Here is a 15,397-nt window from a genome sequence, read left to right as displayed (position 1 = left end):
TTCCTGGAAGAAACCCTATAGATGTGGATGTGGGAGGCTGTGGGAGCGACAGGAGATGGAGGGGTGGGGGCAAGGATGGAAAGGGGAGGAGGGAAAGGGGAGGGAATGCTAGAAGATCATTGAGGACTAATGAGGTGGCAGTAGTTACCTGTGAGGGCAGAAATGCATCAATACAAACTGGCTGGCACAGTGCGAATGGGCTGAGGTGCACCAGCACCCACCCCTTTAAAGGCTGACTGACATTTCTGTGACATAAATTCAAAGTATAGATTAGAATAATTCGGGGAGGGGCATAATTCAAGGCTTTAAAAAAAAGGAAGAAAATAATTGATTTTTGTTTGCTTCATGAACATCTCCCACTGGAGGCTATTATTTACGTTTCACTGGCTATAATTGATTGGCTTGGATCAGATAATAATTTTAATCAAAGGAAAAGTAGGGTATGAATTTAGAGGGAGCAAAAGGAGTTTATGTAAACCATTTAAACACTCGTGCATGTTAAACAGACATGTAGCCTATGAATGAAAATGTGAACATGCAGAAGGTGTGGATCCCATTATTTGTCGGATGTACCAAATATTAACAGTTGCAGCAGAACTTTAAGAGACAGAAATCAATGGGGAAAAGGCGCACTGTGAGAAAGATGAAATATAATTTCACAGCCGGTTTACAGGGTGCCAGTATCAGTACAGAAGAGATCTTATGAGAGAAATTATGATAATGATGATATTGGAGAGGCAAGCACTAAACTTAGTTTTATAGAAAATCTGAAGTGATTGCTCACTGTAAATTGGATGTGCTTTGCGGTGTCTCCCCACTGGGATCTTCACCTTGCTGCCTTTCTCTCCTTGTTTGGGTTCTGTTGTCTAATGGCTCTGCCTGTTAATTGGATGAAGGAGGAAGGAAGTGTCTCCACCAAGATGAACATCTCTGTAGTAGAGTTTGAGACAGGGAGTCGAAGTTCCTCCTGACACTGTCTTAAGGTTTTATAATAAGAACGAAATGGATAAGAACCTTGGACTTCTCTTATATATGTAATTTCAGGTAACAGATAGATATTGCCATTATGATTGTTATTTCTTTAATTTTGTAGAGGAGAATAACTGTGCCAAACTGCGCATCTAATTTTGGACACCCTTGATAGAATGAGCCTCATCCTCATTTGCAGACTTCTGGGTGAGTTAAACAGCAGATAAAACCTGACTGACTCATGCACAGCTGTCTCTTTGTTTCTGATGAATGATTGAATTCACCAGGCCTATCTGCCTAGCTCTGCATTTAGTCTTTACCAGGGTACAGTACATAATCCATTATTTATGTGGAGTTCTGTCAGAATACTGTGCAAAACAAGTGTTTACATTTGGAGTGAATTTAGTTGAAAACATGTTATACTGCGGGGGGGAAAACTGTACCCAAATTTTCTTTTTGGACTTGCAGGGGGTCTGCATTTATCGTGTTTTAGCTGTCTGTGCAGCACAGAGTTCTAGGATTAAAGCTATGTTTTTGTTTGTTGTTGATATCAATACATCATGCAGGGATAGGAATTTTATCAGGCTGCTAGCCTGCAGCAGGGAACTTCAGAGAGTGCTTAAACTTAAAAGTATCCTCACCAAGCCGCAGTCTGAACAGGACTAATGGAAACGATTTGGAAACGGCTGCCAAATCTTTGTCAATTCTGTCTTTGACAAGCGTGATTGATGTTGAAAACTGGATGACTGTAGTATTTCATGTGGATGGTCCAGCTATCTGACAGGAAAATACAGTGACTGTTTGTACATTCCTTCTGCACCCATGGGAATGATAACCGTCTAAACAGTCTCATTAAGAAATGTTAAGCTCTTCTGTCACAGTGTGTGGCAGTGCTGTGATTGTGTGTGTGTGTGTGTGTGTGTGTGTGTGTGTGTGTGTGTGTGTGTGTGTGTGTGCCTGGATGGGATTTTTTTATAGCGAAGTCACTCTCAACAGAGCAAGTGACTGTTGCTGTAATCCAGACCCAACACACTCTAATATACACATTCTGAGTGTTTACAGTTCATTTTCTCAGATAATGATTGAAAATCAGCAACAGCATATTTCTGCTGGCGTGCCTCCATCTGGGAACAAACCATCTGAGCTTCAGTCCATTCTCATGTTAATACATTACTTCTGATTGGCAGAGCTGACTACAGGCTCTTGGGACTCACAAAGCCAAAATGCCACCGATGTGACAGGAACAAGCTACGGTAGAATGGCTACAACGAAGTGAAAGTAGGAACAAGAACTGGCTTCAGGGTTTGCACTTCGGGGTCAAGCAACAGGCGCTGGCATTTTTTCTGTGTATCTGTGTTGCAGAGGTGTGTGTGTGTGTGTTTCATGTGGATTTGTGTAAAGTGCATTTCTCTGTGTTGCAGGGGTAACAGCACTTGTTGTCCAAGTTGCTATATCAAAAGGTAACTCACACACACATTCTCTTTTACAGTATGTCTCACACAAACAAAAACAGGAGCAAAAAAAATATTCATGAGTTATTCTGCCTTTCTGTAGAGGCTCCAGAGGTCACTGTGTCTGTATGGCCTCCAGGGTCAAACATCTACCCCGGGGAATGTATGCTGCTTCGGTGTAGTGTGGTGTCGGGCTCCAGGTCTGTGTGGACCTACCAGTGGTTCAGGAACAAACCACACATGGCTCTAACCCCAAACCCCAGACACCTGGCCTCTCATGACAGCTACTCCATCACAGGGGTTACAAGGGAGGACGGGGGCAGCTACTGGTGCCAAGTGGAGCGACGGGGCAGCAACTCGACCACGGTGCTGCTCAGCGACCCAGCCCGGCTCACTGTTTCAGGTGAGCTATGGGATCGGCCACAAGCTCTGCAGCGTGTTGTCGGCTTTCTGTTACAGCATATGCATAGCAAAACACACAAGGATGAGGTTACTTCCCAAATGTAGACCAGTCTCTGTGGGAAATAATGTTACCAGGAAACGAGCCAATCAGAATCGTCTGCAGTTGTTTTGTCACAACTGGGCCTCATGAAAAATCAACCAATCATTGAGAAGCTTAAATCTGCATCAGCCCACCCATGCTTTGGTCTCCAGTGGGGCAGCAGTCAATGCTCATGCCAGTGGGGGTCACTAAGAGGGTGGGGCCACTAATACCACCAGCCAATCAACAGCCAGTGGCTCATTAATAATGAATGAATGTCTCCAAACCAGCTTCTTCCTTGGTGCAAAAGGATCCCAGGAAAATTAGTTACCTACATCATTCCCTCACAAATTTCTTTAATTTGATTGTCAAAGTTATGCTTTTTATAGAGATGGAGATAGTTTGGATCAATAACCTCACACCCAGGATGCCTTCATCCTTTCAGTCATGTTTGTAATGCAACAAGCAGTTATCAGTTTTAATAATGCATCTGTAACATAAGTTATGTTTTTGTTAACAGTAAGTGAATGCAATTAATTTTTCATGATGTGATGATATTTAACCCGAGGCAGACAGTATGGCTGGTGAATTTATTCAGATGCACTGGTAACCTTGGTAGATGAAACCATGTGTCGTGTCAAGCAACTGCTATCTTATGAAAATGAAAAAGCTAGATCCCCAACTGTGCTCTCCTCACTATCTATTCCTGTCTTTCTCTCTCTCTCCCTCTCTCCCCTCTTAGAGTTAGCTCCCCCCTCTCTGACTGTGACTCCCAGCAGCAGACAGATTTTCCGAGGGGAGCGCCTCACTGTGCAGTGCCCCGTGTCTGGGACTAACTCCTCAGGCTGGGCACTGAGGCAGCTCTCTCAGGACTTCGGTCTGAGGACTGCAGACTTCCAGACCGGACAGTGTACACCACTAGAGGGTGCTGTTAGTGCGGACGTCCCTGATGCATGTATCTTCCCCACCGTCTATAGTGGGAACAGTGGACTTTACTGGTGTGAGAGGGCTGGGGGCCGCAGCAACGCAGTCAACATCACAGTAAGCTGTGAGTCTTGCGTGACAGTGAGTGAAGACACACTGGCCAAGGCTGACAATTACAGGTTACAGTTAAACAGTGACTAAATGTATATATTTTGAAGAAGGAAGTCCAAAAATACTACACCTACAGAAATGAATGTATGAACGTATAGGAGATTTACATATATGGTATATACATTATACCATATAATAAATGCCCTTATATGAAATGTGGTTTTTGAGTAACCAGCCACCATGGTCACATATAGGATCATATCCATATAGACACAATGTGTTGTTTTCACATACACACATATGTTAGTTAGACATTTGTTCAACGTGTATGGACTACACATATTGTATATCACTATATCCAGAGCGGGTATGGATATTTGGTTCAGGTATGACTAGATATGTAACATTTCTCTGGTACTGGAGCATTTCTGTATGGATTAGTTTTCTGTATGGGTTGACTGCCGTTCTAAAATGTGTATTTGAAAAGCTGGAAACACGGATGCACTACACAGGGAGTAGCAACAAAAATGCTCAGGAAATGAACACAGGGAATTGCTATATACACAGATCAGACTGGCCATTATAATGAGTTGCAATGAGGATATCTGTTTAGTAAACTTGACGATTAAATTTATTCAACAGATGGCACCATCATCATGAAGACCCCTGTCCACAGTGTCCCAGAGGGCGAGCAGGTGGTCTTGTATTGCCAGTACTGGAAGGGCAATCACAGTAAAACCACCTTCTTCAAAGATGGTGTGGAAGTCCACACTTCTCTCAGCCCAGACAGAGTAGTAGAGATGACTATTGACAATGTGACAAAGGAAGATGAAGGCTTCTACAAGTGTGCGTCCCATGGGAGAAAGATGGAGAGCCCAGCGAGCTGGTTATCAGTGGGAAGTGAGAAAGGATAGTTGTTGCAATTTATTTGATTTTTTTTTTTTTTTTTTTTTTTTTTAAATATTCCACATTATGTTTTGCATCACAGAGGCTAAATGGATGTGCTTTATTTTCTGTTTAGGCAACTCAACATCAGCAAATGGGACACCGATCTCCAACCATGGTAAACTGATTTCAGATTGTTAATACATTCACTCACTAGTTTTGCAGATAACACTCTGTACTACCCGTCTAAGCAAAGTAATCAGACACTGATTAGTAAGATGTTTAAATACATTACTGATATATTACCTCAAAGTCCTAATTTGCCCCCATCTTAAATTGAACAAGGCCTATGCATACACCAAGCACAGTGTTTGGATATTCACTCTGTTTATCTGATACAACTTATGTAACTCTAAGAAGTGTTGTTGCTGCTAGTCAGAGAGTTATGTTCAGCATGCATAATGAAAAGAACACCTCAGAACAGGTTAATTAAAGTTGCTTCTCCAACAGCAGTACTGAAGTACTTTGTACACCTACTCAAACCTCTGAAAACATGCCTATACCTAACATGCATATTTATGCTGTAGCAATTAAATCAAATGGACTAATTATCAATGGTTTTCAGTTGAGCTGCTTATTCATATTGTTATGTGTACTTTTAATTACCACACCACTGGATGCCATTTTCTAGTCCAGTTTTTTGTTCATTTGTAATTGTATTACATAATCCAAGGGATGCTGTTTCAGTTAGATTGAGGTATACCGCTTCATTCCCTTCACCAGGCTCCCGGAAATGGATAATTCTGTCCTGCTGCCTTGTTGGACTTTTGTTCCTTATTCCCCTGATAGTGTGGGTAGTCCATCATTACAGGTAAGTCACAGAATCATTAAAATGTATCTTTCTACTCTCCTCTGTACATACATATGTCTTACTGATAAAAAAGAAGAAAAAAAGAATATATATACACTATATTACCAAAAGTATTTGCTCACCTGCCTTTACTCATACTATGAACTGAAGTGCCATCCCATTCCTAACCCATAGAGTTCAATATGATGTCGGTCCACCTTTTGCAGCTATTACAGCTTCAACTCTTCTGGGAAGACTGTCCACAAGGTTGAGGAGAGTGTTTATAGGAATTTTTGACCATTCTTCCAAAAGCGCATTGGTGAGGTCACACACTGATGTTGGTTGAGAAGGCCTGGCTCTCAGTCTCCACTCTAATTCATCCCAAAGGTGTTCTATCGGGTTCAGGTCAGGACTCTGTGCAGGCCAGTCAAGTTCATCCACACCAGACTCTGTCATCCATGTCTTTATGGACCTTGCTTTGTGCACTGGTGCACAGTCATGTTGGAAGAGGAAGGGGCCCGCTCCAAACTGTTCCCACAAGGTTGGGAGCATGGAATTGTCCAAAATGTTTTGGTATCCTGAAGCATTCAAAGTTCCTTTCACTGGAACTAAGGGGCCAAGCCCAGCTCCTGAAAAACAACCCCACACCATAATTCCTCCTCCACCAAATTTCACAGTCGGCACAATGCAGTCTGAAATGTACCGTTCTCCTGGCAACCTCCAAACCCAGACTCGTCCATCAGATTGCCAGATGGAAAAGCGTGATTCATCACTCCAGAGAACGCGTCTCCACTGCTCTAGAGGCCAGTGGCGGCGTGCTTTACACCATTGCATCCGACGCTTTGCATTGCACTTGGTGATGTGTGGCTTGGCTGCAGCTGCTCGGCCATGGAAACCCATTCCATGAAGCTCTCTGCGTACTGTACTTGGGCTAATCTGAAGGTCACATGACGTTTGTAGCTCTGTAGCAATTGACTGTGCAGAAAGTCGGCGACCTCTTTGCACTATGCGCTTCAGCATCCGCTGACCCCTCTCCGTCACTTTATGTGGCCTACTACTTCGTGGCTGAGTTGCTGTTGTTCCCAAACGCTTCCATTTTGTTATAATAGAGCTGACAGTTGACTGTGGAATATTTAGGAGCGAGGAAATTTCACGACTGGATTTGTTGCACAGGTGGCATCCTATGACAGTTCCACGCTGGAATTCACTGAGCTCCTGAGAGCGGCCCATTCTTTCACAAATGTCTTGTTTCACAGTCTGCATGCCTGAGTGCTTGATTTTATACACCTGTGGCCAGGCCAAGTGATTAGGACACCTGATTCTGATCATTTGAATGGGTGAGCGAATACTTTTGGTAATATAGTGTATGTGTATACATAGATAGATAGATAGATAGATAGATATACATACATACACACACACACACACACACACACACACACACACATACATATATACACATACACATACATACATACATAGATATACATATATATACATATATATATATATATATATATATATATATATATCGGCATGGATTCCAAGCCAAACTGTTCACTTAATGCCTGTTACTGTGTTTTGCTGAAGGTACCAAATTTGCCGCACACGTAACTGTTGGCCAATTTCCAAAGAAGAACTGCCAACAGTGGAGCTTCCCAAGACCAAGCAGGATGTGACAGAGGTGCAGTGGGACCTGTCCTGGATGGAGATGTCCAACCTGCTGGATAAGCAGTTGTACCCCATCAGTTAAATCTGAAACACTGTGTTCCAGCATGTCTACTGGACAGTACTGATTAATGTTTTTTTTTTTTTTTTTTTTTTTTTTTTCCCACTTCATCTATTGGATGCAAATTGAAAATCTGAATTTACATTGTGTTAAGGTTTGAGGAGCTGCATAGACATGAATTGCATCTTTGTCAGAGTAAATGTGGTCGCATGTTGCATTTTGTCACTCATATTTGAATGTTAGTTCAACACATTAAAATAAAAAGTTGTGAAACATATAGGCTGTATTGTTTGTTTCCATTTTTTTTAAAACTGGAATGTAATATCATGCCTTTTATTCACAGTGAATGTCAAAAATCAACACAACCTTTCTAATGTTCTACATTTTATTGCCTTGAAGCCTAAAAGGAAACGTCACATCTTAAAAATTAAGGTAAACATAAAGTAACAAAGTTAATTTGACTTTATTTTAAATTAAACAAAGAGATCCCAATTAGAGCAATTAAATTCAAGCTGAATGTATTTTTCTGTACATGAGTGTGCAGAGACAGTTATGGGCAAAAAGATCTTTGAGATATTTGAGATCTTCCCTCTTCCCACTTAAAAAAAAAAAAAAAAAAAAGACTTCAGTGCAGTAGTGAAGACCATAATCACAATCAAGTAGTAGAGGAAATATAGCACCAGGAGCACTGTGTGTGTGTGTGTGTGTGTGTGTGTGTGTGTGTGTGTGTGAGAGAGAGAGAGAGAGAGAGAGAGAGAGACTACTTCACATTTCTCTGCAGATTTCTGAGCTGTGGGTTAAGGTTCCAAGATGAAAGTCACTTCTCACTAGAAAGAACATCCAGTCCCATCTAAATTATGCAAGCAGACACGGCTGGTCTCCCAAAACCCTGTGAGAAAATGTGTTGTGGTCTGATTTAACCAAGTAGGATTTTTTGGTCTTAATTGCAGAAACCCAACGATCCCCAGAAATAAAGTACCTGGTGTTAAACATGCTGTTGGCAAAATCATGCTACATGACTGTTTTTCAAGGATAGCGAGGGAAATAAATAGCCCCAGATGTTCTGAGGGAAAAAAACCTAAGAGGAATTTAATCTTTTGCTATAACAGTGATATGAGGTACACAGTGAAATCAATCAAGGGATGCTGCAGGAAAAGGTTACCAGTATCCTGGAATAGCCCAGTCCTAAGTCCTCTGGAAACCTGTGAAATGTCCTGAAGATGAGCATTTTTATAGGAGGTCCTCTTGAAAACTGAGATGTGCTTGAATTCTTCTGCAAAGAAAACCAGGAGAAAATTCCTAAATCCAGATGTGGTAAGTTGGTTGAAACAGCCTGCTCTCACCAGAAAAATGACAACAGTTGATTGTTTGAGGGGATAAAAATGACCGATGTGGGGGAAGGGTCATTCAAAGACAGGACTTTCACACAGGAGACCTGAGTTCGATTCCCTGTGAAGCACAACGTGTTTTTGTTTCCAATGAAGTATTTTAACCCAAACCATGACTTTCTCTTCATTTTAACTCAACCTATGACATTTTCTTAACCTTAACCATGATCACAAAGTTTTTTAACCCAAATCACCCCTTTTCCTAACCTTGATTATGACGACAAAGTACTTTAACCCAAACCATGACCTTTTCCTAACCCGAACCCAAACCATGACCTTCTCCTAACTTTAACCCAAACCATGACTGTTTCCTAACCTTAATCATGATGACAAAATATTTTAACCCAAACCACTCCTTGTCCTAACCTTGATTATGACGACAAAGTACTTTAACCCAAACCATAACCTTTTCCTAACCTGAACCATGACGATTAAGTATTCTAACCCAAACCTGACCTTTTCTTAACTTTAATCAAGTAGTTTAATCAAGTGGCAAAAAGCTAACAAAGCTAGCTTAAGCTAACATTAGCTAATGTTCACTAATGGCGTTCACTAATGTTACTGGCCAACGGTTAGCTGGTCCAGCAAATTTGAAAATGCCCATGTGCTGTTTTTTTTACTCGATCATATTTGTCATTTTGGGAATCATTGGCAAACAACCTATGCTGTCATTTAGGTATGAGGATATGTTGGGTAGAGATGTATCCAAACAGACTTAAAACTGTCATCAAATATAAGAAGCTAACCATTAACTCACTGGTTTGCAGGGTTGGAGAGTAATGGAGTATGAGTAACAGCATTAAGTATTTAAAATACAAAACATGAGTAACTGTTTTCAGTTTCAGCTACAGTGGTTAAATTGGTGGTATTCTGAATACAGTTACTGTCTTCAGCAATGGATCACTTCTTTTATTTGCTCTAAAATCCATGAGGCATGTATTTCCCATAAACAGAGTTTTGTTTTTTAAAGGTGCAGCAATTTGCCAGGAAACAGCAGGTATTTTTTTTTTAACAGGACGGATGGCCCAATGGGAGCAAGCATCTATAGTAAAAACTGTATCTGTTCTCACGTCTCCCCTAAAATATTGTGCTGCAGAGGTGACATGGTCTGGGGTGTATTTTCAGCAGCACAGAGAGCTGGGTGTTTCTATGATCCTGTTGCTTTTCTACAGCTAGGCAGACTGTATTAACATCTTCAGCTAAACAGCCCCTACTGCCTACATAACTTTACTGACTGACAACTCCACTGCACTTTGCTCTGCTCTGCTCACATTCTCCGTCACTTTTTGTATTCCAAAGGAAATCCAATAATTTAGAATAGGTTACTTGACTAATCTAAAAGTATAAGTAAATATGCAGCAAATTATATTGTAGAACATGGATTCAGTAATCTGTAGTGGAAGTGGAAGAGTTTTAAAAGTATCCCTCCCAATACTGACGGTTTATACATTTATGCCGCCATTTTTTTTATATAGGTATCCATTTTTAATATACCTTCCCTATATTTTTCTTGATTTTGATGTGATAAAAGTATGACTCATATTTGTTTTTTACATTTTATTTCAGGTGTCATGGGAATTAAAAACAAGAAAAATTGAAAGGGTGTGTATCGGCTATGTATGATGGGCTATGTAGGATAGGCAGGCTATTGTGGCCTATTCAACACAGTCTGTGTTACTCAGCCTAGTAAAACCAGTTAGGTAACATGTGAAAAGGTTTGGTCTGTTTACTCACCACACACACAGTCACAGCAGCATGAACTGGCCTGAGTGAAGTCTGACAGCAACTTCAAGAAAAGGAAATGGTGTTTTCTTAACATATTTAACCTGAGGGCTACATGTCGGAGAGACTCCATCCTCCCTGACCCCTACAGATCTGAGAGACATTGAGCTGATAGTGCTGCAGCTCAGGGAGGAAAAAGAAGACGCAAAATGGAGAACAGCCCAGGTGAGTTAAACAAGATGGCATTGTTTAAGATTCATACTGTGTTTAGCCACATTGTTTAAAATGCAGCAAGACATAGTTACTTTAAGTGACTTGATTTGTTGTAATGACTTACCCCTATTAAGTATTAAAATATGCAAAACATGCAAACCTGTTATAGGCTAAAAAAGTGACTCATTCAAGCAAAATATTTTGCTGACCTGGTTTCAACACATTATAAAAAGGTGGGCAGAGCCATTTTTCAAAAAGGAGAGTTGTTACAGTTGAGTTACATTGCTCTTCACAGCAGCAAAACAGTCAACACTGTGTACAAAAAATACTTCATCTTGATGCACTAATCCACTAATAACAACTACAGGGGCAGCATATCTTTGAGGCGGTTATTTTTCAATCAAAACAAGTTAGACCTGATTCCTGTCTGCCTAAAAGGATCAAGGAAGCAGTCTTGATTCCCGTAACTACAAAGCTTGATATGGATCCCAAAATATCACCTTGCAAGAGGGTAAACCCTGCTTTTCATAATTGTACCCTTTGGCAAAGGTTTCAAATATTTTCAGTTGCTTTCACTGTATATTTTTAGATTTAAAAAAAAAAAAAAAAAAAAAAAAACATGTCAGGGGAAAAAATGAGGATTTTTTTTTTTTTTTTTGTATTTCAAAACATCACACAACACTAGGTGATGACTCACTCTCAGCTGATTCCACTGATCTTAGCCTCTTGAACTTTTTATCATTTGACATCAAAGATAATTTGCTTTGCTCAAAGGTCTGAGACTTACTTACTAAAAATATTTCACATTGTTTCATATTGCTATTCTTCAGGCATCAGTGCGGCACTTGTCCAAAGCATTAGTCAGTGTACCAAATGCAAATTAAAACTAAAGTCAAAAATAAATCTCTGAGGTAACTGTGCCACAGACATCACAGCACACATTCACATGCACATTCCTGTTCTATCAGTCATAATCTAAAACAGTGCAAAAAATTTTTTCATATCACTGTTGTCATGTGAAAACCTTATCAGTCCAATTTTTGTGATTTTTCTATTGATTTTCTTCTTTATAATCTTCAACTGGGGAATTATATGGTGTTCTGTAAGGGTTCATAAAAAGTTCTCCAACCCGTTATTTTCATCAAACTCTTTCAAAATCAAGTCAATTGTTTGCTGTTTTTCTGTTTTTTTGTTTATTCTGAAGATATGAGGCTTTTACTTTGACAGTAATCATTTCTTTTGCTTCTGCCTTATATGTCTGGTTCAGTGAGTAATGTGAGTGATGTTTACGAGTCTTTTTTTTTTTTTTAATGCCTTACAGGGATGAAAGAGAGCTGTGCACTGTCAGAGGTCAGGATCATCCTAATTGGTGGGCGATGGTCTGGCAAGAGCTCGTCTGGCAACACCATCCTGAGGAGGGAAAGGTTTGAGTGTGGCAGAACCAGAACAGCTCAGTCTGAACTGAGGCATGAAGAGGTGGAGGGGAGGGAGCTTACTGTGGTTGATGCCCCAGGATGGAGCAGCTCCCTCTCCCTTACTGAGATCCCAGAGGGGGACAAACAGGCGTTTAAGCTCAATGTGTCCAAATGCCCTCCGGGGCCCCACGCTTTTCTGCTCGTGACTGCTTTAGACTCAGCTTTCTCCATGGAGGAGAGAAGACCCCTGGAGCACCACATGAAACTCCTGGGAGAGAGGGTCTGGAGACACACCATGGTGCTGTTCACTTGTGGGGATTACCTCGGGAAAAAGACCATAGAGCAGCACATTGAGAACGAGGGAGAGGCACTCAAGTGGTTGGTGAACAAGTGTGGGAACAGGTACCATGTTTTTAATAACAAAGATAAAGGTGACTCATCGCAGGTCATGCTGCTGCTGGAGAAGATAGATGAGATGGTGTGGCACAACAATGGCGGCTACTATTGCCTAGACGAACGAATTTTTCACATCATCCAAGAGAAGCAACGGGAGGCCGCTGAGAGGGCAGATAAGAGACGGAAGAGGGCAGAAGAGCAAAGACAACAAATGAAACCAATAATTTTAGGTGAATCTTGTGCTGGGTAAAAATTACAGCCACTGCAATATTTGTTCTCTTATCAGTGTTTGAAGTAATAAGTATTCTGTGTTTGTCATCAGTTCAGTAAAATATGTGACTTACTGTGAGGTCCGTGCCTAAGTATGCTTTGTTTTTCCTTAAAACAGCAGACCCAAAGCCAATTCCAGATCTCAGGATAGTTTTGTTGGGAAGTCGAAACGTCGGGAAAACCTCAATGGGGAACACCATCTTAGGAATCAAAGAGCAAGAAAGTGGGAAGAGAACTATCCACTCAGCAGTCAGGCGGGGTTATGTGAACGAAACTGCTGTAATTCTGGTGGACACACCTGGTTGGTGGAAAGGCTTCTCAGTTTCTGACACGACGGAAACAATCAAACAGGAAGTTATGAGCAGCATGTTTCTGTGCCGCCCTGGACCCCATGTGTTCCTGCTGGTGATAGATGCAGACGCGTCCTTTAATGAAAGGCACAGAGATGCAGCGACAGGACACCTGGAGCTCCTTGGGGAAGATGTGTGGAAACACACCATTGCAGTTTTCACCCGAGGTGACTGGCTGGGAGCGAAGACCATTGAAGAGTACATTGAAGGGGAGGGAGAGGCCCTGCGGTCTCTCGTCGACAAATGTGGCAATAGATACCACGTCATTGACAATAAGAACAAAGATGACGGTACACAGGTCACAGAGTTGCTGGAGAAGATCAGTGAAGTTGTCGCTGGAAATGGCTGGAACCATTTCGTCCCAGATGAACAGATTATTCAGAGCATTGAGGAGAGAAGACAGAGGGTGGAAGAAACAACTAGACAGAGGCAAAACAAAGTCAATGCCAGAAGGCAAAATCGTCAAGGTAGAGTTTTGATTCACCTCAAGATTTTTGTCTTAATTTTACCACTGAATAAGTGTGCTGTGGCTAAGTGTAGGGAGATGGAATAAAAACACACCACCACTTGTGTACGGTATGTAACACTGTCTTTCACTTTGTTGTTCTCTTCTCAGGTTCCAGGAACAAATTACAAGAGCTTAAGTTACTGATACTTGGCCAAAAGACAGTTGGGAAGAGTGCAACAGGAAATATTCTCCTGCGCAAAGAAATCTTTGCCACTTGTGCGAATGAACGTTGTCAAGAGGGTAAAGGGGAAGTTGATGGCAGACAGGTCACAGTGATCGACACCCCAGGCTGGTGGAAGAATTCCTCCCAATGCACTGAAGACATGGACCAAGAAATAGTCAGGGGTTTGTCTCTTTGCCCATCAGGAGCTCACGCTGTTTTGTTGGTCGTTCCTTTGGATGTGAGATTCACAGACAGTCAGTGGAGAGCCGTGGAGGAGCACATGAGCCTGTTTGATGCCACTGTCTGGAAACACACGCTGGTGGTGTTCACCTATGGAGACATGCTGGCAGACAAATCCATAGAGGAGCACATTGAGAATGAGAGATACCCGCTGCAGTGGTTGGTAGACAAATGTGAGAACAAGTACCATGTGCTCAACAATACAAAGAAAAAGGATACGAGCCAGATTACCGAGCTGTTTGAGAAGATAGAGGAGATGGTTGCAGAGAACAGCGGCCGGCTCTTCTGCCCCGACATGAGTGACATCCACCGGAGAGTTGAGGAGAAGTTCAGGAGGAGGGAGATCAAGCAAGTCCTGAAGCAGCGTCTGGAGCAAGAGTACAGGAGAAGAGAGCTAGAGCTGCTGACAGGGTTCAAGCAAACGCTCATCAGTCTGCAAACTGAGATGAAACAGAAATCACTGAGTGAGTATTATGCTCTGATGGGTGTGATCAATGCCCTGTTTTTATCCAACATGAATATTTTAATTCTAATCTTTCGTATTGATGGTTGATTTTTAGTGGGTGACAAGACCAAAATTAAAGCCATAAGCATTGGCCAGAGGAAGAAGGATGAGAAAGAGAAAGAGGAAAAGATCGCAACGAAAATCAGCCAGGAGATAGAAAAACTGGATAAGGAGATACTGAAATCCACAACTTTTCTGCGGAATAGCATAGACTTCTTGATCCCAACAAGTAAGTGAGAATATAGTTTTAATTCATATCCTTCAACATAACACTGACACAGAGTTCATAAGTGCTTTGCTTCATTTGCAGTGAGTGAAGACCCCCAAACAACATCTGTCGCTGGATCCTCACTGGACAGTCAAAACCCAAGCAGCAACTTGGACAAGGTGCTGGGCTGGCTGTCCACACTCCAGATCGGCAGGAATGTGGAGAACCAGCTGACACTCAGCTTCTCTGAGACGTCAGGGTACAGATCCCTGCTGGCGGACCACTTTGCTCTGAACAGAGACGATGATGAACTGGAGTGAAATGAGACGTCATTCTCTTTTTGTTGTCTCATTAAAAAGGAGTTTCAGTGGTTTAAATAAAGGGTAGGCCTACTACCACGGTTTGTTAATATAGGTTTGTTGTAAGTTTAACCAATAATATTGACATAATGATATGAATAATTGTAATTAATAATTGTGTATGCCAATTAGTAACTGCCATTTAATTAACAGTGATCAATGATTAATGATATTTATACTTGTAAAGAGGTTATGTTCATTATTGTGGATTATATTTGATATGGATAATAACAGCTGTAAATACTGTGACTCTAATATTG

At 41.4% G+C, this 15,397-nt stretch overlaps 2 protein-coding genes across 4 annotated transcripts; both read left to right on the top strand.

Annotated features, from left to right (window-relative positions):
• Positions 1-963: 963 nt before the first annotated feature.
• On the top strand, positions 964-7,639 carry LOC115358282 (pregnancy-specific beta-1-glycoprotein 4-like). Its single transcript, XM_030050183.1, has 8 exons — positions 964-1,176; positions 2,391-2,429; positions 2,524-2,823; positions 3,644-3,949; positions 4,579-4,836; positions 4,958-4,999; positions 5,605-5,692; positions 7,262-7,639. Exons 1-8 carry the CDS (start codon positions 1,146-1,148, stop codon positions 7,422-7,424), a joined length of 1,227 nt encoding a protein of 408 aa, XP_029906043.1. The 5' UTR covers positions 964-1,145; the 3' UTR covers positions 7,425-7,639.
• Positions 7,640-10,534: 2,895 nt separating this feature from the next.
• On the top strand, positions 10,535-15,128 carry LOC115358280 (GTPase IMAP family member 8-like). Of its 3 annotated transcripts, none has more exons than XM_030050181.1 (6): positions 10,535-10,735; positions 12,045-12,764; positions 12,926-13,621; positions 13,771-14,529; positions 14,626-14,799; positions 14,881-15,128. In XM_030050181.1, the coding sequence occupies exons 1-6, from the start codon at positions 10,720-10,722 to the stop codon at positions 15,096-15,098; spliced, it is 2,583 nt and encodes an 860-aa protein (XP_029906041.1). In that variant the 5' UTR covers positions 10,535-10,719; the 3' UTR covers positions 15,099-15,128. The 3 variants fall into 3 exon arrangements, with proteins under 3 accessions (XP_029906041.1, XP_029906040.1, XP_029906042.1); XM_030050180.1 differs by having other exon boundaries at positions 12,923-13,621; XM_030050182.1 differs by lacking the exon at positions 12,926-13,621.
• The last annotated feature ends 269 nt before the right edge of the window (positions 15,129-15,397 follow it).

Source organism: Myripristis murdjan, chromosome 4 (assembly GCF_902150065.1).
Source record: "Myripristis murdjan chromosome 4, fMyrMur1.1, whole genome shotgun sequence".
NCBI lineage: Eukaryota > Metazoa > Chordata > Actinopteri > Holocentriformes > Holocentridae > Myripristis > Myripristis murdjan.
Note: the sequence above shows the minus strand (reverse complement) of the source record. Positions and strands in the feature narration are given on the sequence as shown.

Coding starts and splice junctions, on each gene's coding strand:
- LOC115358280 (XM_030050180.1), top strand. Junction 14,530..14,625: donor GATGAAACAGAAATCACTGA/GTGAGTATTATG, acceptor GTTGATTTTTAG/TGGGTGACAAGACCAAAATT. Junction 14,800..14,880: donor AGACTTCTTGATCCCAACAA/GTAAGTGAGAAT, acceptor CTTCATTTGCAG/TGAGTGAAGACCCCCAAACA.
- LOC115358282 (XM_030050183.1), top strand. CDS start 1,146: ATGAGCCTCATCCTCATTTGCAGACTTCTGG. Junction 1,177..2,390: donor CCTCATTTGCAGACTTCTGG/GTGAGTTAAACA, acceptor TCTGTGTTGCAG/GGGTAACAGCACTTGTTGTC. Junction 5,000..5,604: donor GACACCGATCTCCAACCATG/GTAAACTGATTT, acceptor TCCCTTCACCAG/GCTCCCGGAAATGGATAATT.